Genomic DNA, 24,612 nt, shown 5'->3' with positions numbered 1-24,612 from the left:
GTGTCGTTTGTAATTTAAGAAGACAGAATTATTTATGTTTATTATTTATATTTAGAGACATAACACCTGCTCACTTAAGGAAACTTGGAAAGTAAAGGTGAAGGAGAAAAAAAGTTGTCTAGGAAAAAAACCTGTTTTTCCTTTATTCTCACACTCAAAATGCTGGCACCAGGTGTGTGTGTGTGTGTGTGTGTGTGTGTGTGTGTTTCTGACACTAGCTGTGTGTCCTACAATTCCACTTCAGTTCCTGGACAGAGCATCAGATCCCACAGGTTAGGGGCTTGGTCATAGTCTGAAGACTGTCCCCAACTTCAGACATCAGTTGCAAGTCCCAGGTTGTCCCTGGTACTTCTGACCAACGATCTATACACCAGAGTCCCTGTCCCCCTCCTTGGGTTTGATAATTTGCTAGGACAGGTCCCAGAACTCAGGGAAACACTTAAGTTGAGCAGTTTATCATACAGTAAAGGATACGATAAGGGATAGAGCTGAAGAGCCAGATGAAGACATACGTAGGGTGAGGTCACGTGGATGTATTCACCATCCCAGAAGCTCTCTGAGCCCTGTAGTCTAGGGATTTTTATAGAGCCTTTTTCACCAAGTCATGATCGATCGTCAACTCACTTTTCCAGCCCCTCTCCCCTCTCCAGAGAATCGGGGTGAAACTGCAAGTTCCAAGCTTCTAATCACGGCTCGGGTTTTCTGGTGACCAGCCCCCATCCAGGAGCCCACCCAGAGTCACCTGATTGGAAGAAAAGAGGCTTCTGTTACTCAGGAAATTCCGAGGGTTTTAGGAGCTCTGTGTCAGCACCTCGGGTCAAAGACCAAATAGTAACAGGAACTGGGGGCGGAGACCGACACTTGTATTTCTTATTATTTCACAAGGTTGACTGTGATTCTTTTTCTCTTTTCCATCCACATCCCCCACTTTGTTACTTTCTCATCATCCCGCCTCTTCCTGCAGAAATTCTTGAATTTGCCAGAGAGATTGGTATTGATCCCGTCAAGGAGCCGGAACTGATGTGGCTGGCCCGGGAGGGCATTGTGGCCCCACTGCCTGTGGAGTGGAAGCCCTGGTAAGTCAGCATGGATGTAGCCCGCGCCTGGCACTGGAAGTCAGCTTTAATTTGCCACCTTTGTTATTTAAAAAAAATTTTTTTTAATGTTTATTTTTGAGAGGGAGATACAGAGCCCAAGCAGGGGAGGGGCAGAGAGAGAGGGAGACACAGAATCCGAAGCAGGCTCCAGGCTCCGAGCTGTCAGCACAGAGCCCGATGTGGGGCTCGAACTCAGGACCCGTGAGATCATGACCTGAGCCAAAGTCGGATCCTTAACCAACTGAGCCACCCAGGCACCCTGATTTGTCCTGCGCAGAGTTGGGGACAGCTATGGGCCATTCCTCTGCTGTGCTGCCTGACTCTTTGGGCCTGAGCCCAGGCCAACTTGACGGTCCCTGTGAGGGGTTCAGCACCAATATCCAGGGTCCTGGGAGCTGCTGCCTCGTGTCAGGTCTTGCAGCACCAGCATCTGCTTTGGGCCTGGTGGGGAAGTGTCACTGTTGCCCTTTGCCGACTGATACCGAGAGTGACGATATTGAAACCCCTCAGTGGGTCCAAAATGGATGCTGGTGCTAAAGAGGTTTGTGGTGAGGCTACATAGACTGGCAGAGGGTTTCGTCCCTCTTGGCAACCCATCCTGAATTTGAGTCCCGTGCTCATGAATAGGTTCCCGTCTGTGGATTCGGTCACCTGTGCAGTGTCGCTTTGAGCTCTCTGCACGTACGGAGCGGACTGGCTGGGGTTGTCTCAGTGAAACAGAGGCTGATGGGGAGGAGGCTGACGGGGTCTCGGCATCCTCTCCCACCCTCGGGGGCGGGGGTGCGTGTTCGCTGTTGTGCACGCTGGCTCCAGCTCGGCTCCCTAAAGTGAGTGCCAGAAGTTTACTTCCCGCTCTGGCGCGAAGTCCCCAGTTAGTCCCCACGGTCTCCAGAGTCCTCCCTTTTGCTGCTGTTGTACAGTTTTGCACGCAAGGTATAATATTCCGTTCTTACCCACGCCATTTAATGCGTTGGCCATGCTTCAAAATGACCGCAAGTGTGGCCTCACTCGTCTGTGCTGAAGAATCGTAAGTTATCCTTTCAGCTTCTCACATGGCGGGCTCCCCGCTCTCCTGATCTCTGTAGCAGCGTTTTCCTTGGATCTCCTCCAGTTTCGTGACACCTCTTGTAATCCGTCCGCGCTCTACACTCTTCCAGGTGCTGAGCACTCGTGGTTGTGTTTGTAGGATAAGTTTGTAGGATAGCGGTTTCTGTTCTGTTTCTCCTGTCCACCCCGATGCCCACATTTGCCTTATCTAATCATCTCTATCTTCTTTGCCTTCGTTTTTAAGTTTGTATATATGTGTGCTGTTTGCTTTTGGATACATTTTCTCATTAGAAACCACATGAGAGGGGCGCCTGGGTGGCCCAGTCTGTTAAGCGTCCGACTTCGGCTCAGGTCATGATCTCACGGTTCATGAGTTCAAGCCCCGCCTTGGGCTCTGTGCTCAGAGCCTGGAGCCTGTTTCAGATTCTGTGTCTCCTTCCCTCTCTGCCCCTCCCCCACTCACGCTCTGTCTCTCTCTCTCTCTCTCTCTCTCTCTCTCTCTCTCGAAAATTAAACATTAAAAAATGAAGTTCTTATTAAAAAAAAAAACACATGAGAAATAGAATCAGTATAGTAACCTCTTAATGTACACATACTCAATAAATAAATGGCTTCAGTGTTTGTAAAAAATAAAATGGTGAGTGGAAGGTGGGAAACTGTCATTGGTTATTGAGCCAGCCATGTGCCAGGGTCACACCTACCACCTTCATGTCCCTGCTAGGGGTGGTCAGCACTTCTTTTCCAAATTGACTATTAGGTCTATGGACGGGTTATTTCTGGATTCTCTGCTCTCTTCCATTGATCTGTTTGTCTGTCTTAATACCAATACTGCACATATTGTCTTGATAACTGTAGCTTTATTATAGACGTTGAAATCACGTAGGGTAAATCCTCCCACTTTGTTGTCCATTCGCAAAGTAGTATTGTAGGTCCTCTGCGCTTCCATATGAATTTTAGAATCAGCTTGTCATTTTCTACAAAAAAAAAAAATCCTGTGGAGATTTTGATCGGAATTGCACCAAATCTAGAAATCACTTTAGGAAGAATTGACCTCTAGAACTTTATGGAGTCTTCCAACCCCTGAGCAAGGGTCTGTCTCCATTTATTTGGGTGGTTTTTTGGGTGGTTTTTTCCTCTAAGAAACGTTTTGTAGTTTTTAGGGTACGTGCATTACCCATATTTTGTTAGATTTACTAAGTGGTCTCTTTTAAATCGTATATGTAAAAATTTCCTATTGCTTGTTGCTTTTGTATAGAAATAAAATTCGTTTTTGTATATTGATCTCATAGCTGGCAACCTTGCTAAACTCATTTCCGTCAGTTCTAATAATTTTGTAGATTCCATAGGATTTCCTACATGCATGATCACATCTTCTGTGAAAAAGACATTTTTACTTCTTCCTTTCCAATCTGAATACCTTTTATTTTTATGTCTTTCCTTACTGCACTGACTAGACCCTCTAACAATAGAAGTGGTGACAGTGGACATTTTTGCTTTTCTCCTCATCTTAAGGAATTGAGTATGATGGGAGCTGTAGGTTTTTGTAAATGCCTTTTGTCAGGATGAGGAAGTTCCCTTCTATTCCTGGCTTGCTGAGGGTCTAAATCAGAAAGGATATTGGATTTTGCCAAATGTTTTTCTGTACCTATTAATAGGATCATGTGATTTTTTTTTCTATTTCGGTCTTACTAGGGTCAGTTGTATTGATTGATTTTCAAATGGTAATCTGACCTTACATTCCTTGGATAAAGTCCACTTGGTCATGATTATATACTATCGGATTTGATTTTGTAAAATTGTGTTAAGTATCTTTGTTCTAAAAAAATAGTTTGAAGGGGATGAGGTAGATAGAGTTTGGGCATTTTATTATTCCTGATTTCCAATTTTATTTATTCATTCTATTTTGTGTTACAAGTTGAGACCTCGTTTCTGGCTCAGTAAGTGATCCTGTTTATGTAAATGTTCTAGGGATGCTCGATAAGAATGTAGTGTCTCATTTTTGGATATAGGGTTCTGTAAATGTCCTTTATATCAATGTGTTTTCATATATAGATGTGTTTATGTCTTCTGTGTCCCGGTCCCTTTTGTCTGGTCTAACTCTGAATAACAGTTTAGTTGAGTACAGAATTGTATGTTGAGTACGAACAGCCCTTGGACAATATTATGCACCCTTATCTTCTGACTTCTGGTTTTGCTAAAAAGACATGTTTTCTTGGTCTCATCAGTTATTTCTTTGTGGGTAGTAAAATTCCCCCCTCTCCCCCCTCCCCAAACTGGATGTTTTTATTATTTTGTTTTCATCTTTGGTGTTTTGTAATTTCACTGCTGTGCCACGTTTGGATTTATTTTTGTTTCCCCCTTTCCGTCCCTAATTTAATGATTCTACCGATTCCTACAAGTTCTGCTCTTTTCAATATGTCTGTTTTCTTTTCTTTTCTTTTTTTTAGAGTTCTGTTCTTTCATTATGGATTCTACTCTTTTTGTCCCTACAGTAATTTTAGATGTAGTTAATTTTAGTCTTCTTTTGATTATTGTACTATGCCAGATTTCCTTGCGTGCCAATGTTTCTCTTTACTGGCACTGATTTCCTTTCGCGGTGAACTGTCTCCCCATGGGGTTTAATTATTTATCGTGAGTTTTGTGAATCTATCTTCTGTAGAGTTATTTTCTGTGTCTCATTCCTGGGTTGTTGAGTGACTTTATGATAGCTTGTGCCACGGATTTTTCAGTGGGTTTAGTACTAAATTTTTACATTAATTTTCTGACTTGGGATTTCCTTACCACAGTTTGGATTCTATGTCTACATGTATCTTGGAGTTTTAATTTTTTGTGAAAGTTGATTTCGCCTGCCTAGACCTGGATTGCTTCTTTGCCTGCTAGGTTCTTCTATTCATGGAGCCAGCAGCCTTAAGGGCCCAGTGATACGCAAGGGTCTTGCCCCTGGTTTCCCAATTCATGAAGGTCTAAGGCCGTATTTTGTGCCTTTCAACCGGCATTAAAACTCGGGTTTTGGGGAGCCTGGGTGGCTCAGTCGGTTGAGTATTGGACTCTTGATTTCAGCTCAGGTCATGATCCCAGGTTCATGGGATCGAGCCCCATGTCAGGCTCTGTGCTGAGTGTGGAGCCTGCTTAAGATTCTCTCTGTCTCTCTGTTTCTGTCTGTCTCTCTCTCAAAACAAAGCAAAACAAACAAATAAATAAATAAATAAATAAATAAATAAATAAATAAATAAATAAACAAACAGCTTTTGAGGGTCTCTGTCCAGGTCAGACACCAGCCTTGACCTATCAGTTCACATCCTTGTTATTCAGATTTCACATTTTCTTTCTGTTTCTGGCATCTGAGAATTTGGCACTAGGTGAGGAGAAGTCAGATGTCTTCTTCAGTTTGGGTAAACATGTTGCCTGAGGTTTCGTATGTGTGTCTTTATTTATTTTTTAATGTTTATTTATTTATTTTGAGAGAGAGAGAGAGGGAGGGGCAGAGAAAGAGGGGGAGAGAATCCCAGCAGGCTACACGCTGTCAGCAGAGCCTGATGTGGGTCTCAAACCCATGAACCGTGAGATCATGACATGATCCAAAATCAAGAATCTGATGCTCATGTGGATGGAACTGGAGGGTATTATGCTGAGTGAAATAAGTCAGTCAGAGAAAGACAGATATCATGTTTTCACTCATATGTGGAACTTGAGAAACTTAACAGAAGACCATGGGGGAAGGGAAGGGGAAAATAGTTGCAAACAGGGAGGCAAGACGTAAGAGACTCTTAAATACAGGGAACAAACTGAGGGTTGATGGGGGGCTCTGGGGAAGAGGGGGAAATGGGTGATGGGCATTGAGGAGGGCACTTGTTGGGGTGAGCACTGGGTGTTGTATGTAAGTGATGCATCACGGGAATCTACCCCCAAAACCAAGAGCACACTGTATACATTGTATGTTAGCCAACTTGACGATAAGTTATATTAAAAAAAAAATCTGATGCTCAACTGACTAAGCTACCCAGGCATCCCTGTATGTGTGTCTTTAGAAAAAATTTCTAGGATTTGCAGTGGTGTGTTAAAAGATGTACAGAATTTAAATATTGTTAATCATACATTACCTTCCTTTATAGTTTAATAATTCCTCCAATAATGGTACATATGTTTGTTCATTTAATAATATTATCAATTAGGGGTGCCTGGATGGCTCATTTGGTTAGGCATCTGACTCGATCTCAACTTAGGTCTTGATCTCAAGGTTGTGAGTTCAAGCCCTGCGTTGGGTTTGAAGCCTTTTTAAAAAAAATTATCAATTAAAAAATTGTCGATTCCTCCAAAATGATGAGTACAAAAAAATTGTTGATCCAAGGACAGGAAATTATGCCTGATCATTTAAATTTGCATTTCTCAAATCATTCATAGAGTTGAGCTGGCCATCTGTTGGCCATTTGCTTATTTATATTCTTTGCCGTTTTGTCTGTTGGGTTGCTTATTATTATTTTTGTTGAGAAGGTAAAAGTGATTTTTCTGTGGGTTTTATTTTCATTTAAGCATTAAAAAAATTTTTTTTTAATGTTTATTTGTTTTTGAAAGACAGAGACAGAGCACAAGCAGGGGTGGGACGGCGGGGTGGGTGGGGCGGGGAACACAGAATCTGAAGCAGGCTCCAGGCTCTGAGCTGTCACACAGAGCCCGACGCAGGGCTCAAACTCACGAACTGCGAGATCATGACCTGAGCCGAAGTCGGATTCTAAACCGACTGAGCCACCCAGGTGCCCCAAAGCATTTTTTTTTAATTTACATCCAAGTTAGTTAGCATATGGTGCAACAATGATTTCAGGGGTAGATTCCTTAATGCCCCTTACCCATTTAGCCCATCCCCCCTCCCACAACCCCTTCAGTAACCCTCTGTTCTCCATATTTAAGAGTCTCTTATGTTTTGTATTTATATTATTTTTGCTTCCCGTCCCTTATGTTCATCTATTCTGTGTTTTAAAGTCCTCATATGAGTGAAGTCACATGATATTTGTCTTTCTCTAATTTCGCTTAGCATAATACCCTCTAGTTCCATCCACGTAATTGCAAATGGCAAGATTTCGTTCTTTTTGATTGCCAAGTAATACTCCATTGTATATATGTACCACATCTTCTTTATCCATTCATCCATCGATGGACATTTGGCTATTTCCATACTTTCCATACTTTGGCTATTGTTGATGGTGCTGCTATAAACATGGGGGTGCATGTGTCCCTTCGAAACAGCACACCTGTATCCCTTGGATAAATACCTAGTAGTGCAATTGCTGGTTCGTAGGATAGTTCTATTTTTTTAATTTTTTGAGGAACCTCCATACTGTTTTCCAGAGTGGCTGCACCAGCTTGCAGTCCCACCAGCAGCAAAAGAGATCCTCTTTCTCTGCATCCTCGCCAACATCTGTTGTTGCCTGAGTTGTTCATGTTAGCCATTCTGACGGGTGTGAGGTGGTATCTCATTGTGGGTTTGATTTGTATTTCCCTGAGGATGAGTGATGTGGAGCATTTTTTCCTGTGTCGGTTGGCATCTGGATGTCTTCTTTGGAGAAGTGTCTATTCATGTCTTTTGCCCATTTCTTCCCTGGATTGTTTTTTTTTGGGTGTTGAGTTTGATAAGTTCTTTATAGATTTTGGATACTAGCTCTTTATCTGATATGTCATTTGCAAATATCTTCTCCCATTCCATCAGTTGTCTTTTAGTTTTGCTGATTGTTTCCTTGCTGTGCAGAAGCTTTTTATCTTGGTGAGGTCCCAGTACATTTTTGCTTTTGTTTCCCTTGCCTCTGGAGACGTGTTGAGTAAGAAGTTGCTGCGGCCGGGATCCAAGAGATTTTTGCCTGCTTTCTCCTCGAGGATTTTGATGGCTTTCTGTCTTACATTGAGGTCTTTCATCCATTTTCAGTTTATTTTTGTGTGTGGTGTAAGAAAGTGGTCCGGGTTCATTTCTCTGCATGTCGCTGTCCAGTTTTCCCAGCACCACTTGCTGAAGAGGCTGTCTTTATTACATTGGATATTCTTTCCTGCTTTGTCAAAGATTAGTTGGTCATACATTTGTGGGTCCCTTTCCGGGTTCTCTATTCTGTTCCATTGATCTGAGTGTCTGTTCTTGTGCCAGATTTTTCTGTGTATTAATCTTATACTACTGTTTCTACTATTTTCTCCCCACCTCCTGTCTTTTAATTTTCTTTGCGCTTTCTTTTTTCACACTGAAATTATACATTTTTTTGTACTTTTTTTTCCCAGGTGAAACATACATAATGTAAAATGTACCGTTTCAGCCAGTTTTAGATATACAGCTCAGTGGCGTGAAGTAAATTCACAGTGTTGTGCAAGCATCACCACCACCCATTTCCAGAACTTTTTCATCTTCCCAAACAGAAAGTCTGTCTCCATTCTGCCCGTCCCCCCCAGCTCCTGGTAACATCGAATCTACTTTCCATCTCTGTTAATTAACCTATTCAAGGTCAAATCAGTGGGCCCATGATATTCAGCCTTTTGTGTGTGGCTTATTTTACTTGATATAATGTCTGCGAGTTTCATTCATGTTGTAGCAGGTGTCAGTAGTTCATTCGTTGCCAAGACTGAATACAGTTCTAGTGTATGTATGTACTACCTTTTGTTTATTCATTAATTTGTCAATGGACATTTGGGCTGTTTGCACCCTTTGACTTTTATGAGTAATGCTGCTGTGAACATGGGTGGACAAATAATCTGCTTGAATCCCTGCTTTCCTTTTTGGTATATATCCAGCGGTGGAATTGCTGTGCTGTATGGTCTCTCTGTTTTTAATTTTTAGGAAACTAGTGTTTCTCACAGCGGCCACACCCTTTTCCATCCCCACCGACAGTGCTTGAGATGTCCAATTTCCCCACATCCTCCCCAGCACTTGTTATTTCTGCTTGTTTGGTAATAGCCGTGCTAGTGGGTGGGAAGTGATATCTCCCTGTGGTTGTAAATTTCACTTTCCCTGATGTTTAGTGATACTGGGCATCTTCTCATGCACTTATCTGTCATTTATTATCTTTCTGTCTTTCATCCCTAATATTTTTCCTGCTTACTTCTGCATGTTTTCTCTTTTATTAGAATTGAGATTGAGCTTGAACTCACGACCCCAAGATCAAGAGTTGCATGTTCCACTGACTGAGCCAACCAGGTGCTGCCAGACTTGAGTCTTTCTATTGAGGAACATGGGCTGTCTCTCCAACAGCTTTTTCTTTTTTTCTTTTTCCTGACTTTTCAGTGAAGCTTTATAAAGATTTTGTACACGTTGGATTTATTCCTGGGTATCGTGTTTTTTTGTATTGCTATGGTGAATTTTGTTTGTTTGTTTTCTGTAGCTGTCCCAATGAATTTTTGATAATGGTGGCTGGAATGCATGGCTTATTTTGGACTTGTCCATGTTGAAAGACAGGTTCATGAAATGCACCTTTACATTAGTTTCTTTTGTTGATCTCCACTGGCTTGGATCGTTATTTCTTAGGAGATCGGAGTCTTGTGTAAGACCAGAGCTATCACAATGCCTCTTTCTTCCTTGGACCATTTATGAAAATATTAAGGAAGGTCAATCCTAGAATTTATCTTTAAGATCCCATAGCATCTGTACTTATCCATCTCAAACCAAGTTTATTCCTAGGAACCCCAATGATTGTACATTTTCTTCTAGAGAAGTCCTTAGCTATCCCAGTCCTTTGTTCCTATCTAAGTTAACTCCTATATTAGCCAGAAGGTACCCTTTCCTTCTGTGTTAATCCTCTCCTGCGTCCCCCGTGTCTTCTCTCTCCTTCTGTCCCTCTCACCCAGTTCTTCCTTCTTTTCTGTCTCCTGGCCACTTTTATTCTCTTCCTTTTTTTCCTAAGTAGCTTTGGACCTGAGCAGGGACTCACTTCTGACCTCCACTCTCTACAGCCAGGACATCACAGGTGATATTTACTATTTCAACTTTGCCAATGGGCAGTCCACGTGGGACCATCCCTGTGACGAGCACTATCGGAACTTGGTGATCCAAGAGCGGAGGAAGCTGTCAGCTCCAGGAGCCGTTAACAAGAAAGACAAGAAAAAGAAGAAGGAAAAGAAAGACAAGAAGGATAAAGAGACCTCCAAAAGTCTGCTGGTGAGTCCATGGATGCCAGCCCCCAGAGAGCCGGGGCTGAAACCTCAGGGGATATTGGGAACCCCTAGGTGTTTACAGCTGGGAAGTTCAGAACAACACCAATAACACATTGATTGCTTGATACTACATCATCTCAGTTATGCCTGTCTTCTGGCAGATTTTCCTTTAGCTTCTGGAAGTTCTTATTGTCTCTGGAAAATTCTTTTCTCCTCCCCCCTCCCCCTGGGAAGCACATATTATGTAGGAGGATTATCGAGAAAGCGCACTTCCCTGAGGATGTTGCTTTGCAGCAGTCTGAGAAGGGATACCGTCTACCCCTCTGGAGAGTGGGGGACAGGGGGGCAATTGACAGAGAACCTAGATGAGTGGAGTGTCTTTCTTCTTTCAGAGCCAGGCCTTCCAAGTGTGGTGCAAATTCATAGATGTCAGGTGTAGCCATAATTCAGTTGTCAGAAAGCCAGTGCCTTCAAAGTCGAAAAACAAAAGCTTTGGGCTTTATCCACTTTTGTGGATTGTTCTTTTTTGCCATCGTCCTTTGGTAGGGGTGCGTAACTGCAATCTGATTGCAGCGTGAGCATCTTGGTCTCAGGTAGCTTTTTCACTCTGAGTTGAAAGTGCTCTTTCCCCTTATTTTTATTTGTCCTTCCAGTATGTCTGAACTTAAGAAGCAGAGTTATTGCCCTGGGTTTATAGGTAGAGAAGCTAAGACTTGGAGCCATGCTGATGTGAGGGCCAGGCTCTCCCAGAGTGCTCTGCCGGTGCAGGGGATCCTTCACCAAGGTGGGGCGCAGGTGGGGCATGTTGAGGAGAGGGAGGCACGTAGGAGCTCAGACCAGCCAGGTGGGGGGCATGAGAATATCTTTTCAACCCTCTCACTTGTCCAGTTGATTTGCTCTCTGTCTGCAGTCTGTTTCCCACCAGTGCCTGTGTTTCAGTGAAGATTTCCATCTCCCTTTCTTCCTTCCTTCTCAGGGTGTCAAGTCTGGCATCGGATGGTTGGTGATGAATTAATCTTTTTCAACACTTCCAAGCTCCACAGATACTCTTCCCTCCCCTGCCCTCCCCCACCTATCACTACTCATGATTCCAAGAAATAAGATAACAAGCCCGTCCCTCCAGATAAAGAGAACAAGTCATTTCCAAATCGGTTGAATTTTCTGATGTTATGTGTTTCAAAGGCAGAAGGTGGATAACGGGCTTTTCACTAACCCAGGACTACCTAGTGTCTGGGCAGGCTCTGGCATGAGTAACGGTGAGAGAGGGGACCAAGCAAGGGTTCCGGGGTGGAGGGTCAGGTGACAGAGTTCTGGGTGTGTGACTGAGCGCGTGGAACTCCCTGTTAAAAAGGATTCCTTCTGTGGAGCTGAGGACGATTGGGAAGTCCTGGGCTGCCAGTCTGGCTCTCAGGCTCAGGACAGTGCCTCAGACCTGGGTTTGTCCAGAGGGCAGGCCTGAGCCAGGTGGGTGACCTGGGCACAGGTGGCTTGGGCTCTCCGGAGGTATGCGTGCACAGGCCAGCTGGAGCCTACTGTGAGTGTTTGCAGGGTGAGGTTTATCGTTCAGAGTTTCTTCTAGACTCAAGGTTTTCTGTCTTTGTGGACCTCTCTTAAGCAGTGCCAGTTCGTGTCTTTGCCAGAAGACCTTGACGGAATCCCCAGGGCTCCCCTCTTTGGCTGTTTCCCTTCTTCTTTCCCTTCTTAGACAATTTCTGGTAGTCCTTGGTAAGGCTGGTGGGTTTTATAAACTTAACCAGTCACAGAACTGAGAGCTTGATGATCCTTTAGAGATAATCTGGTTGGTGATTCTGACAGTTGTTAGTAGTGAAGCCCTGTCTTCCAATCATTCCTCTATGGAGGTCCAGCATGTCCAGAAGTGGAGCTACCCCAGCTGAACCTGGGGGTGTAGGTCTTAGTGATGCCCGTTCCCCGTGACATGTACACTCTTGTGGCCTCCAGGGCACCATGTGCAACGAACCTGCAGTTTCCATGAAGCAAGGTTTGTAAGCCACTGATCTGGTCCAGCCTCCCCTTTATAGATAAGGAAACTAGGGCCCAGAAAACAAAGAAGTCAGAGGGGGTTTCTGGCTTCTTTTCCCCCTCCTGGTTTGTGTTTTACTTTAATTAGAGGGTGGGTTTCTGCTAAGGGCTTGCCGAGGGCTGAGGTAGCAAGTGTAAGTCAGAAGTGCTCTGTCTCAGTTTTTCTTGCATGTTTATATACCCATCTAGGAGACACAGCCTGAGCAGGGACTTCTGCCGCCTCCTTCCTTTCTCTGCGGCCCATCCCCTCTCCCAGCACCTGGCCTTGCTGATCTGGACCTAGACCAAGAGATGCAGGCTAGAAGCGAGGGCTCCTTTAAGAAAGGGAAGAGCCCATGCATGCTGGGTGACATCCCCTCGCCTCTCATGGGCACCCTGCCCAGCAAGCTTCAGCCACTCTCCAAGGGCCAAGCTTCCCGAACCCACCACATCTTTGCCGGCGTGGAGAAAATCTTAGGCAGGGCCCGAGCCCAGTGCAGAACAGAATTGGGTGATCAGCAGGGTCTGGGGAAACCCCAGAAGCCGACAGAGAAAATCTACCTGGGGTTTTCAGACCCTGAAATAGAAGATCTGGAACTGAGGACCAGACAGCAGAAGCCCAGTGCTCTGGGCCCTGAGAATACCCGGCCCCTCCAGAATGGGCAGGATGTGCTGGAGAGCAGGTGCCAGGCCTCTGTCCACTCAGAGCTTTCTGAAACCATCAGAGGTTTGGGCCACATGGCCAAACGGGGCTCCACTGGCCCCGGTGGGGACAAGAGCCAGAGCCCCGTTCGCTCACCATCCCCTGAGGAGGAGCCCTCCGGGTCCCCCTGTTCCTCTGACCACATGCTGCCTACCAGGAAGAGCCCGCTGCTCTTGTTAGATCATGGCCCAGCTGAAGGCCTGAGCTGGCAGGGAGTCTCTGGAGAAGGTGGGAGTAGGGACAGGGGGAGGAGGAGAAAAGAGCCCCCAGGACTGTGGATGGGACAGGTGTCCAAGCTTGTCGACAAGGATACCCCCGGCAGCTGCAAGGAGACAGAACCCAGTGACCCTGAGGCTCCAGGGGCCTCAGCTAAAGATCCACCTCGGGAACTCTTCCTATTGCCACCTGATCGGCTGGCATTAGAGCCGGCCCAGAGTGCCCCTTCAGGGAGTTCCCCTGGAGGGTACCCTACCAGTGAGAAGAGACAACCCCCAGGGTCAACAGACCCCCTCGAAGAAGACAGGAAGCCTAGTGGGTCTGAGCCTGACTTGGAGAGCAGCAGCCTGGCTTCTCACCTTGGCTCTCAGATCCTGGGTGAGGTGCATAACCTCCTTTGGGACCTGCAGAGCTCTCAGGGATCTGGGCGGGGCATGGGTCAGGCGGGTCCCGGCCTGAGAGATCAGCACTCCAGCCCCTTTCTAGCGTTCCAGGTGTCCCCCATGCAGGGGTCTACTGATGAGTGTTCTGAGAGCGAAGACTACTTTGAGGATCAGAGGTTCTACCAGCACATCCTGCATATGGTCAAGATCTCCAGGCAGCTGGAGGGCCTGGGGCTGCCCGAGAGCACGCAGGAGATGCCACGTAAAGACATTGCCAGCAGGGTCTGTTGCATGGCAGCTGAGTCTTCCACGATATCTAGTGAGGGTGAGCACGAGGCCATCAGAACCATGGAGAGGGACGCGAGTTTTCTGACTTGTGGCCCGGAGGTGCTGGCGTGTCCTCTGGAGGCGGCTCTTGCCCCTGCTGGGCAGGAGGCCCGTCAGCAAGCCGGTTTCCAGCCAAGCAGCAGCCCCCTCAGGCAGGGGCTAGTCGAGCTGAGTTCCAACAGAGGGCTTGCTGCAGAGTCAGGCACGACGCAGCTTCTCAACCAGGTAGGCTTCTTAGCAAGCATGGCCCGTGGGCCTCAGTGAACTTGGCAGGGAGGGAGCCCGTCGAGTTGACGTTGGACTTGAACTCGGTGAACTTGGCAGGGAGGCAGCAGGTTGGGTTGACCCGGCCATCAGGCCTGCTTTCCTGTTATTTGCTCTCCCCTCGTAACTACTGATCCCTGAACTACCCAGGCTGGCCATCTTGTGGGGTGACGTGTATTTCATGTTTCTTGTACCCATCACCTGCGAGACAGCGGCTCGGGGTATCTAGACTTCCCTTCCCTGGAGCTAACTGTATTTCACAGATGGGTCATAGGCTTTGCAGATGATCAGTTTTGAGGGTAAGGTGGCCCTGATCTTGGCACTCACGCAGGATCTACGTACCTTCCCAGGATTTGGGAAGACTTTCTCTTCGGGTGATTATGGACAGAGGCTTCCCAAGTGGACACCGCACCCCTAAGCTCTGAATTTAGTCCCTTGTGGGAATCCCACGGAACTGGAGTGTGAATCCAGTCATGAGGGGCTGAAACCCAGCATCTCCGTACCATCCCGCGAGCTGCTGTTGCTCCTGGCTTCCCAGGGCTCCCAGAAGCCATGTGAACAACCTGTGTCAGGCTTGTACAGACCTCGTTGGTACCGTCACTTCCTCCGCTGCTGGGATTTGCCAAAGGACGGTGCTGTCCCTATCATCCCGACCCCTTTGTCCCTTTAAAGAGTCACACCATATTCTTCATTCAGAAGAAGTCAAGTTGGATCAGAGACCACAGGGGTCGCTCTGAATTTCCCCAGCTATTCTTTTGCTGTTGCCCAGCTGTGGCTTTACCCAGTTGTTCCCTCTGGTTTCTAATTGCTGGCGTGCCCTGGTTCTCTGTTAGCTTTAATAACTACTGTAGCACTATAAATATCGGATAAGCTGCAGATGATCCTGAAAGTTTTAATTAGCCCAACGGCAGCAAGTTTATCCGCTCCGAAGGACAACGCCACGTACAGCCCATAGTCAGAGTTAATGGCCAGCTATAGAAGATGATCAGCTAGGAGCCAGGAATGTGTAATTTCCCTGCTAACCACTGATTTGGTAAAGGCCTGGGAGAACAAAGCCCTCAGCATGCCTGTCTCCCTCCCTCCAGCCCCCAGCACGTTAGCAAATTAGCCATGGTGGGAGTCTGTACTTTTCCATAAATACAGTGTGGGAGGAACTTTGGTTGCTGATCTGCTGGGGCTGGTTGGGAGGGCTGAAGTCAGGACGAGCGGGCCCAGTTTGCCCCCAGTTTACCTTAGAGAAGCCTTTCTGGGCTCTTCCCTGCCACAGCCAGACGGTGGCGTAAAATAGCAGCTTAGAGACAGCCCTGGGCTCAGTCCCATATCTGCGCCCCCCTTGCTGGCCCTGTGACTTTGGGCAGGGCTCTCCATCTCCCCAATCTCCATTTGTGGGGACTGTGACCTCGGGTTGTTGTGAGAGCAGAATGAGAGGTGGCGCAGAAGGGGCTTAGCCCGGTACCTGATGCTGGCTTATGTGGGCCAGCCTGAGCGTTATGCGTTCCTTCTCTGCCTAACGGAAGTACTCTGCAGCAGGCCAGGTGGTTGGGCAATGGTTCGGGTGTTCAAAGGTTCGGGACTTCACCCCCCTTTCGGAGGAGTGTCCGATCCCCTTCCCACACAGAAAGGGGCCCCGCTGAGACCCTGCCCGGTGGTCTGGCTCTTTGAGCCGACGCTGTGGATGAGAGACGGTGGGCCACTTGTGCTTCCTCAGCCTGACCTCTTCTGGCCTCCCCTTTCTCACCTTGGTCTCCTTGGGGTTAGAGAGGAATGGTTTCGTGTTGTTTGATGCGTCTTAAGTTTGAGTAATGAATTTTAAAGAGGTCTTTGTAAGTTGTCCCCAGAATGCTCTCCTTGCCCCTTCTCCTAAGCCCGGGCTCCAGCTGCGTGAGTCCTATGTGAGTCCCTCTAATAACAGCCCTTTCACAACATCGGTGTAGCCCCGGCCCCCTCACATGTGCTCCTCACATTCATGAGCCCTTTTGAACTTCCCAGCACACCTTGCTTTTTAAGCGGCAAGGCACTCATCATCTCCATCTTGCAGATGAGTAAATTGAGAATTCAGGAGTCTGTGAGTGCGCTGAGGCCTTGCCAGTTCTGACTCCCAGCCTGGTTTCTTTCCCTGTCCTCGTTAGCCCGAAGCCTTCGTTTGGCCAGCATGAGAACAGGGAAACTGGGGGCCAGGCTCCTTTTAGCCACCTTCCTCATCAGTGGAGCAGGGCAAGAAAGTTCTTCTTTTGCCATTAATGTATTTTTTTCATAGTTGCTGTTTATTTTAATCAAAGTAATACATGCCCATATCAAACAAAGTCAAGTAGTACCAAAAGGTGGGTAACGAAACCCAGCAGTTCTCTGGGCGCACATACCCCTCCCCAGAGACAACTGCTCTCTTCTCGTGCGTACTTCCATATTTGTAAATAATACGCTTCGACTGCTTTTGCTTGGTTCATCAGTTTTAAACTTCATCTATTGAGACTTCTCCCTCTGGTAGATGAGGCTTTTGTCTCTGCCCTCCCTCTGCCCCCCCACTTCCTACGTGGCTTCTGAAAGGGGAGCAGAACCCTCCGCGGCATCTGCCAGATGTGAGACGACCGTTAGCTGTGCACTAGCAGCAAAGTTAGGGGAATCAGCAAGCCAGCCTGTGATTTCTCACACAGTTGGCACAATGGTAATTTCTGGATGTTGTGTTTCATTAGCAGCCTCTGAACGGAGGTGGTTTAAATTCGAGCGGGCAGGATTTAGATGTTTTATTTTTATATCTGCTTCTGACACTCCGAGGGCCACATGGTTTCTTGGGTTTGTAACAAGATTTTTTGTGTTGCCCAGGCCCCGGGCTCCTCATTAGCCCCAGTCCACGTCCCTCTTGGGGGCCTGGCTCCCTTAAGAGGCCTTGTGGATGCCCCGGCCTCTGCTCTTCGTGGATCACAAAGCGTGAGCCTGGGGAGCTCAGCGGAATCTGGTCAGCTTGGAGAACTCACGCTGGTAAATGGTTTTTTTGTGTGTGTGTTCAGTGTATTTAGTTCCTGTGGGGCCTTCGTGTGTCATGCTAGGATCTGTGGCCCACGGATGATAAAGAGAGGGCATGGGCTGAGCCCTCAAGGTTCATAATCAAGTTGGGAGGGCAAATCACACTTGTGTGATGCTGAACGTGGACTCTGGGCTGCAGAGGACAGGCCCACGCCATGGGGACTGCAGTGCTAACTTTCCCATCCTGGTAGCCGGGGTGGTAGGAGTTGGAAAAAGGAGGGATCTGTGTGAGCTGGGTTTGCCGGGGTCGGCTTCCTGGCCGTGGCAGACTCGTGCTGGGAGACAACCAAACCGAAAGAGAGTCGGGCAGGCATTCTGCAGGTCTTTCTGGTGTGTCCCTTGACTTTTCTTCTCTGCTTTGGAGCCTCCACAGGGTCTCAAGACTTCTGCTTACACAAAGGGTCTCTTGGGCTCCATCCATGAGGACAAGAAAGCCCTCAGCCTCTTGGCTTTAGGGGAGGAGACCAACGAGGAGGATGAGGCAGAGAGTGACAACCAGGTAATGATGAATCCTCTTCCTGGCCTGGGAACCCTTTGTCCTGTTTAGAAAAGTTTTTTTTTTTATTGTGGTCAAATATATATAACATGAAAGTTACCATTGTGATCGCTTTTAAGCGTGCAATTCAGGGTGATACATCACCACTCTCCATCTCCAGGACTCGCTCAAAATCCCGAACTGCAACTCTCTACGCATTGAACCGTAACTCCTCAGCGTCCGGTCTCCTCTCGTCTATGTTTTGTCTTTAATTTGCCTATTCTGGGTATCTCATTTAAGTGGAATCATACAATATTTGCCACTTTATGTCTGCCCGTCTTTTACATAGCATGTTTTCAGGGATCGTCATGTAGCACATATGGCTGGGTAATTCGTTGTCTGAATGTGCCACATTTTGTTAATCCATTCATCTGTTGATAGACGCTTGGGTTGTTTCCACCTTTTGGCTGACCTCTGCTGCTTTAAAAATAAGTCAAGTGGTTTTCTAGCCCACAGCTTCATTTCTTGCCCAAACTATGTACCTCCTAGGTCTGACCCAGAAAGCAACAAACAAGGAGCTTCTTGGCCTGCATCCTGGGCTGACCAGCTTCCTTGACTTACCCCCTGTAATTGTGTTTGTTTTCAGAGTGTCCGCAGCTCAAGTGAGCTTCTTAAGAACCTGCACCTGGACATTGGGGCGCTGGGGGGTGATTTTGAGGATGAGGTAAGAGCCTGAAGCCCTGTAGACAATGCCTCAGCCTGGTATGCTCCTCCTTCCTTCTTAAGCCTTTCTCCTTGTGGGATGTGGATTTAGAAGGAGAACCATCTTGCCCCAAAGCTGTCTGGATGGGATTTCTGGGGTTTGGGGAAGCACAAAGGGGGAAAGGAATTAATCTGTTCACTCGTTTGTCAGGTAACCACCACTGGTTGAATGTTTCCGCATGAGGCACTTTGCTGGGCGCCGTAGGTCACGCAGGCCTAAGTTAGATGTAATTACTGCCCTCTAAGGGTTTACAGCCTCACAGAAGAGAGACTTAAATTATTGGAAAACAGAATAGCGTGCAGTGAGGCTGTAAGGAAGGTGAGAGGGGACTTGAGGGTCTCCAAGGCACATGGATCAACCAGGAAAAGGCTCTGTTGGGAAACTGACCTGTGAGGTGTGCCGGGGGGAGGACGACGCACAAGGCTGGCCAGGCAGAGGTGAGTGGGGAGGGAGAAGCCCACACGCAGGACACTGCACAGGCGGAGGGTGCAGGGTGAGTTTGGGGAAGGTGAAGGCGTCTCTTTCGGCTGGCGTACAGAGCGCACGTAAGAGGTGGCCCATGGAGGTAGCTTGGGCTGGGTCACGGGGGACCTGAACGCCACCTGGGGAGTTTGAATGGGGTTACCCAGGCACTGGGGGCCAGCAGAGGTTTTGTAACAGAGGCGTTTCGTCCAGAGTCTTGACAGTGGTTGAATGTCGGCCACTGTACTGGGCCCGGTGGAGATACAGGTGTCGGTAAGATGGGTTTGGGCTGGCCTCGCGGAGTTTGCAGCTGGAGAGAGAAAGAACACTTGGTACTTGGTGTTTAGTGAGTGCTCAGAGTTGAGTAAATGACTGTCCCAGGCAACTGTAAAGCAGGGCAGTATGTGCAAAGGGCTTGGGTGCAGGTGCCTGCTTGGGGGGAGCTCTGCGGGGGAAGAAGTTACTTGTCTGGAGATCAGGAAAAACTTGAATAGATGACATTTAACCTGGCTCTTGAAGAGTAGGTAGGTTTTAGACATGGGGGTGTAAGGGATATTTTAGGCAAGTGAACAGCTTGAGCAAAGGCGCGGGGCCTGGGAAATGCAGACTGTGGACGGGAATAGCTTCCAGACTCTCCCCACAGTAGTCCTGTCGCTTCTGATCTCTGTCCCCTGGTCTGTCCTCTGTTGCCACCAGAATGTTCTTTAAAACAAACAAAACCCAAAACTCAGCATGGTGTTGTAATACTTACAACCCCCCATTGTGTTTTTCTACTTGAAAAGGAACATTCCCTACTGGATACCCTTTGTCTAATAACTAATATTTATTAGTTTTTAAACAGTTAGGATTTCTCCCCATATTCCCTAGGCATTCACACAGCCAGTAAATGATCAAGTCAACAGCTCAGATTTCCCCAAACTTTTAAATACTGATAGCAGGCTGAATTACGCTGTTCACAAGTCTAACATATAAAACTCTTTGACAGGGGTGCCTGGGTGGCTCATTCGGGTAAGCGTCCAACTTCGACTCAGGTCATGATCTCACAGTTCATGGGTTGGAGCCCTGTGTCAGGCTCTGTGCTCAGGGCCTGGAGCCTGCTTCGGATTCTGTGTCTTCCTCTGTCTCTGCCCCTCCCCTGCTCGTGCTCTGTCTCTCTCTCTCAGAAATGAACTTTAATTAAAAAAAAAAAAAAAAAGTAAAAACGGGTGGCTGGGTAGCTCAGTCAGTTAAGCATCCGACTTCGGCTCAGGTCACGATCTCACGGTCCGTGAGTTCGAGCCCCACGTTGGGCTCTGTGCAGACAGCTCAGAGCCTGGAGCCTGTTTCAGATTCTGTGTCTCCCTCTCTCTCTGCCCCTCCCCCACTCGCACTCTGTCTCCCTCTGTCTCAAAAATAAATAAACGTTAAAAAAAAAACCCAAAAAACAAAAAAAAAAACCAAAAACTCTTTGACATACTTGAAACACTTTTAAGACACTGACCACTCACATTTTGCTAGAATGATCCCAAAGCTGACCGGTAAAGCAGCAGTGCCTGTATCATAGATTTAAGTTTGTTTTCTTATTATCTCTTACTATGTCCTCATCATCCTTTATCATAACTCTTATTGTTTCTGACTCTTGCTTCTTGATCTTCAGCTCACCTCAAGAACCAGAGTTAATGTCTTGGTGGGCGGAGATTGCAGATGCTGGCTGACAGGCCCTGGGTTGTAGGGAGGCCTTCCCCGGGTGGTCCAGCTCTAGCCATTGGGCAGACCCTGTTTTTATTGGTCCTCTATTACCCCCAGAAACTGTCCAGATTTTTGGCTATGCACAGATAGGTTTTTAAAAAAAAATTTTTTTTTTAATGTTTATTTTTGAGAAACAGAGACAGAGTGCAAGTGGACAGGGGCAGAGAGAGAGGGAGACACAGAATCCAAAGCAGGCTCCAGGCTCCGAGCCGTCAGCACAGAGCCTGACACAGGGCTCGAACTCACAAACCATGAGATCATGATCTGAGCCAAAGTCGGACGCTTAAGCAACCGAGCTACCCAGGCACCCCTAAAAAATTTTTTTTGATTTATTTTTGAGAGAGAGAGAGAGAGAGAGAGAGAGAGAGAGACACACACAAAGGATCCAAAGCAGGCTGTCAGCACAAAGCCTGATGTGGGGCTCAAACCCCAGCTGTTAGATCATGACCTGAGCCGAAGTCAGTTGCTCAACTGACTGAACCACCCAAGTGCCCCTCAGATAGGTTTTGATGGTGACTTTAACACTTTCTGTGAAATGTGACACTTCCCTCCTGCCCACCCCCCATCTTTATCATCAACCTGATCTGTGTTTACTTTGAAACTGTTCCCTGTGAGTGGGGCCTGGTCTGTTTGCACTGCATCCAAAGCCTTCTCGGTGTGTTTGATTCCCTGAAATGACAACTTTGTTTCCTCTTGCCTGCCACTAAGACCTTACACTGCTGATGTGAGCAGTAGCTCACGTGTGGAGCCTAGAAGGATGACCATGAACTGAAGAGGGGCATCAGGGGGACCTACTGGCTTTTGGAGGAAGTAGAAGAAAGTCTCCAGGAGACTGAGCACATTGGGAGTAGAGACTCTGCCCTATTCATGTGTACATGGCCGGCTCTGGCCCACTGCTTGGAACCTAGGAAGCATGTGGGTATGTTTTGCTGAGTGGTTGAGAGAATGAATAGGTTAATGAATGAGAGTGAGCCCTGTCAGAACAAGGAGGGGATCCCTTCAGGTTGTATGGTGCTTTTTTCTTCCCTTGGCTGTCCCAGGTCCTGACCAGAGTGGATACTCCTGCTGTCAGCGGGTGGATTGAAGATCCCACTGTGGATCCGTCATGGTGCACTTAGACTTTGGGCTGATTTTTGCTTCCTAAATGTCAACAAAAAGGGGATCTTTGACATGTCCTGGATTTCCAAAAGCTTCCTTCTGATGATTATATGCTCCTTTGGGGGGAGTGGGAGCCTTTAAACATATTTTTTATGACCTCTTTAATAGAAATAGACAACTCAGCAGGGGAAGTGTCTCTAGCATCTCAGCAGATTTCCTTCTTTTGTCACATGGAGTGTTGGGTTCCTGTGGTCTAACCCTGGGAGGAGGTAGGGCTTTTCCAGGCAGAGAAAGAAGGGCAGGGCTGAGGATGAACAGGGGTTTCAGGAGAGACAAAGCTGCCTCTGTTTGGACCACACCCTTTGAAAATGGCGTTTGTCCCAGTTTATAGACCCTGGATCCTCTGAGCTGCCCCTTTCTTCCCGCTCTTGGGCAGCACCCCAGACAGCCCTGGGTGGAAGTGTCCTGCCAAGCTTTGTGCTCCCCTGTCTCTGTGCCATCAACAGTCACTTTGCTCGTGATTCCATGAGAGGGCAGTAGGATGGCGAGAATGTCTGCTTCTCTCTCTCTCTCCTTCCCCCTCCTCTCCTGCTTTCAGTGTAAACCCATTTCTAGTCTATTACAGAATCAAAGGGGATAGGTTCATGGAACAGACTCTGAGAATGGGTGAGAGTGAGGAGGGGAGGCAGAGGGGTGGGTGAGCAGGCAGCGTGTGGCCTCGTGGGGCTGGTAAGAACCCATCATTGGATCAAAGGAGAGGGAGGGAGCTGGGCTTAGAAATAACAGGATGATGTCAGTGTGATTGGGAAGTGCTAACAACATGGGGTGGGGGACAATGCGAAGACTTGAGACCAGCTGGGTGGGAATGAGACGTGGCAAATAACCTAACTGATGGTTGGCTTAGGAGGTTCAGCTCCCCCGGCCCCCACTCTCTCCCTCCCAAGCCATGTGGATTATAGTAGCCCCTGCCTTTTGGGGGGTATGTTAAATATTCATGAAATCTCTGGCACTGCCTTCCTCATGCAGATGACAAGGTTGTTTTTGAAAAGGCAGCAGATATTTGCCTTGAGATACTCAGGGGCCTGGGGCTGTGACAGGAGGAGGCAGAGCACAGATCAGCTCAGAGCAAAGCGATGCTGAGGGGGCAGCACTCGCCCTGGTCTGTGTACCCCACAGAACCCCGATGTGGGAGGCAGTACGCCGGGGCCTGGAATGTGCGTCCTGGGCAGGTCTCGGCCCACGGGGTGGCGACGAGCAGGGCTGTGAAGGGTGAGGGGTCTGGAGTCAGGTGGATTTTCCCAGCACTCTGTCATGCACTGCGTGTAATCTGCAACCAGTGTCCAGTCTCCCTTGGACGTTACCTCTGACTGTTGAATTGCTGCACTTGGTTGACACGGGCTCAGGGGATGCGAGCTCCTTTATTTTAGTATTAGCCAGGTTTTAATATCTTAATATTCAGGGCCTCTGCACTGGCAGTGTGGAGCCTGCTTGGAATTTTCTCTCTCTCTGCCTCTCTCTCTGCCCCTCCCCCCACACCCCCTCCCCCATATGTGCGTGTGTGCATGTGCTCTCTCTCTCTCAAAAATAAATAAATAAACGTTAGGGACCCCTGGGTGGCTCAGTTGGTTAAGCATCTGACTTTGGCTCAGGTCATGATCTCTCGGTCTGTGGGTTCAAGACCTGTGTCGGACTCTGCTGGCATCTTGGAGCCTGGAGCCTCATTCAGATTTTGTATCTCCCTCTCTCTCTGCCCTTCCCCCCACTCGTACTCTGTCTTTCTGTCTCTCTCTCTCAAAAATAAACATTAAAAAATACATAAAAATAAACTTTAAAAAAATCTTTTAAGTTTTTAAATGTTTATTTACTTTTGAGAGAGAGACAGACAGACAGTGTGTGAGCAGGGGAGGGGCAGAGAGAGAGTAAGACACAGAATCCCAAGCAGGCTCCGGGCTCCGAGCTGTCATCACAAAGCCCAATGTGGGGCTTAAACCCACAAACCATGAGATCATGACCTGAACACAAAGTCGGATGCTTAACCAACTGAGCCACCCAGGCAACCCTAAAACGGTATCTTACTGTTTAGGTAGACAGGATAGCATATACCCCTTGATGGGAAAGTCTTTTGAAGAATTTGAGCTTGAGAAGGGCATAGACTGGACGTCACAGCCTTGCGGCCTGACTACATTCTCTCATGTATACAAATGGGAGTCTCCGTCTGTGCCAGGTGTCCTCGGATTTTGGATAGGCTACTTGTTTTTCCATCATCTTGAATATTCATAGTTAACATTGTTTAGCTATTTTCCGTTTAATAAGCACTGTATTAAATAGAGTCTAATCCCTGCGTAACCTTGTAAAATAAATTGTACATCTGACTTTTACAGAGTAGGAACTCCTGTATCTGCATGACACCCCCATTTTGAAAAATCCGGTCAACAGGTATTCACTGCGCACTTATTACGTGCCAGATACTAGGCCCTGAGGATAGCACGGAGCTGATCTGGTGAGGGAAACCCATAGGAAGTCAGCAGTGACGATACGGTAGATGTTGTGACAGGACGGAAAGGCTCATCTCAGGACAGCTGCCCCAGGGATCAAGGAGGGCTTCCTGGAAGATGTGATACCGTGAGGACCAGAGGGAGTTTGTTAGGGTAGATCGCGCGCGCGCGCGCGCGTGTGTGTGTGTGTGGAATGTGCATGGCATCTCAGGAGCAGGGAGGGGTCTTCCTGGAGCTGGGCCCTGGCAGGTGGCTCTTGAACACTGGGGGGCCCCCCAGCCACATTGGGGTGGGTGCCGAGGATGCAAGCAGTGACCTTGTCCTGTGCTGTGCAGAGGGTGTTGGTGGAAGAGGAGGCTGATTGGGGCCGTCCTGATTGCCCTTTGAGCTTCTTCC

At 47.6% G+C, this 24,612-nt stretch overlaps 1 protein-coding gene across 9 annotated transcripts in view; it reads left to right on the top strand.

Moving 5' to 3' along the window:
- Positions 1-24,612, top strand: part of CEP164 (centrosomal protein 164) — a 65,822-nt gene that overhangs the window by 9,163 nt on the left and 32,047 nt on the right. For 7 of the 9 annotated variants that reach the window (XM_086679022.1, XM_086679025.1, XM_086679021.1 and 4 more), the window contains exons 3-8: positions 965-1,076; positions 10,062-10,266; positions 12,492-14,135; positions 16,995-17,150; positions 17,560-17,694; positions 18,317-18,394. In XM_086679022.1, the coding sequence (XP_086535148.1) occupies positions 965-1,076; positions 10,062-10,266; positions 12,492-14,135; positions 16,995-17,150; positions 17,560-17,694; positions 18,317-18,394 (2,330 nt within the window). The remainder of the gene's footprint in view (positions 1-964; positions 1,077-10,061; positions 10,267-12,491; positions 14,136-16,994; positions 17,151-17,559; positions 17,695-18,316; positions 18,395-24,612) is intronic. The other 2 variants (XM_086679024.1, XM_086679029.1) reach the window with 2 other exon arrangements.

The sequence above is a fragment of the Puma concolor genome, chromosome D1 (assembly GCF_028749965.1).
Source record: "Puma concolor isolate L17-30 chromosome D1, mPumCon1.1.hap2, whole genome shotgun sequence".
Lineage (NCBI taxonomy): Eukaryota > Metazoa > Chordata > Mammalia > Carnivora > Felidae > Puma > Puma concolor.
This window is presented reverse-complemented; position numbering and strand designations above follow the sequence as displayed.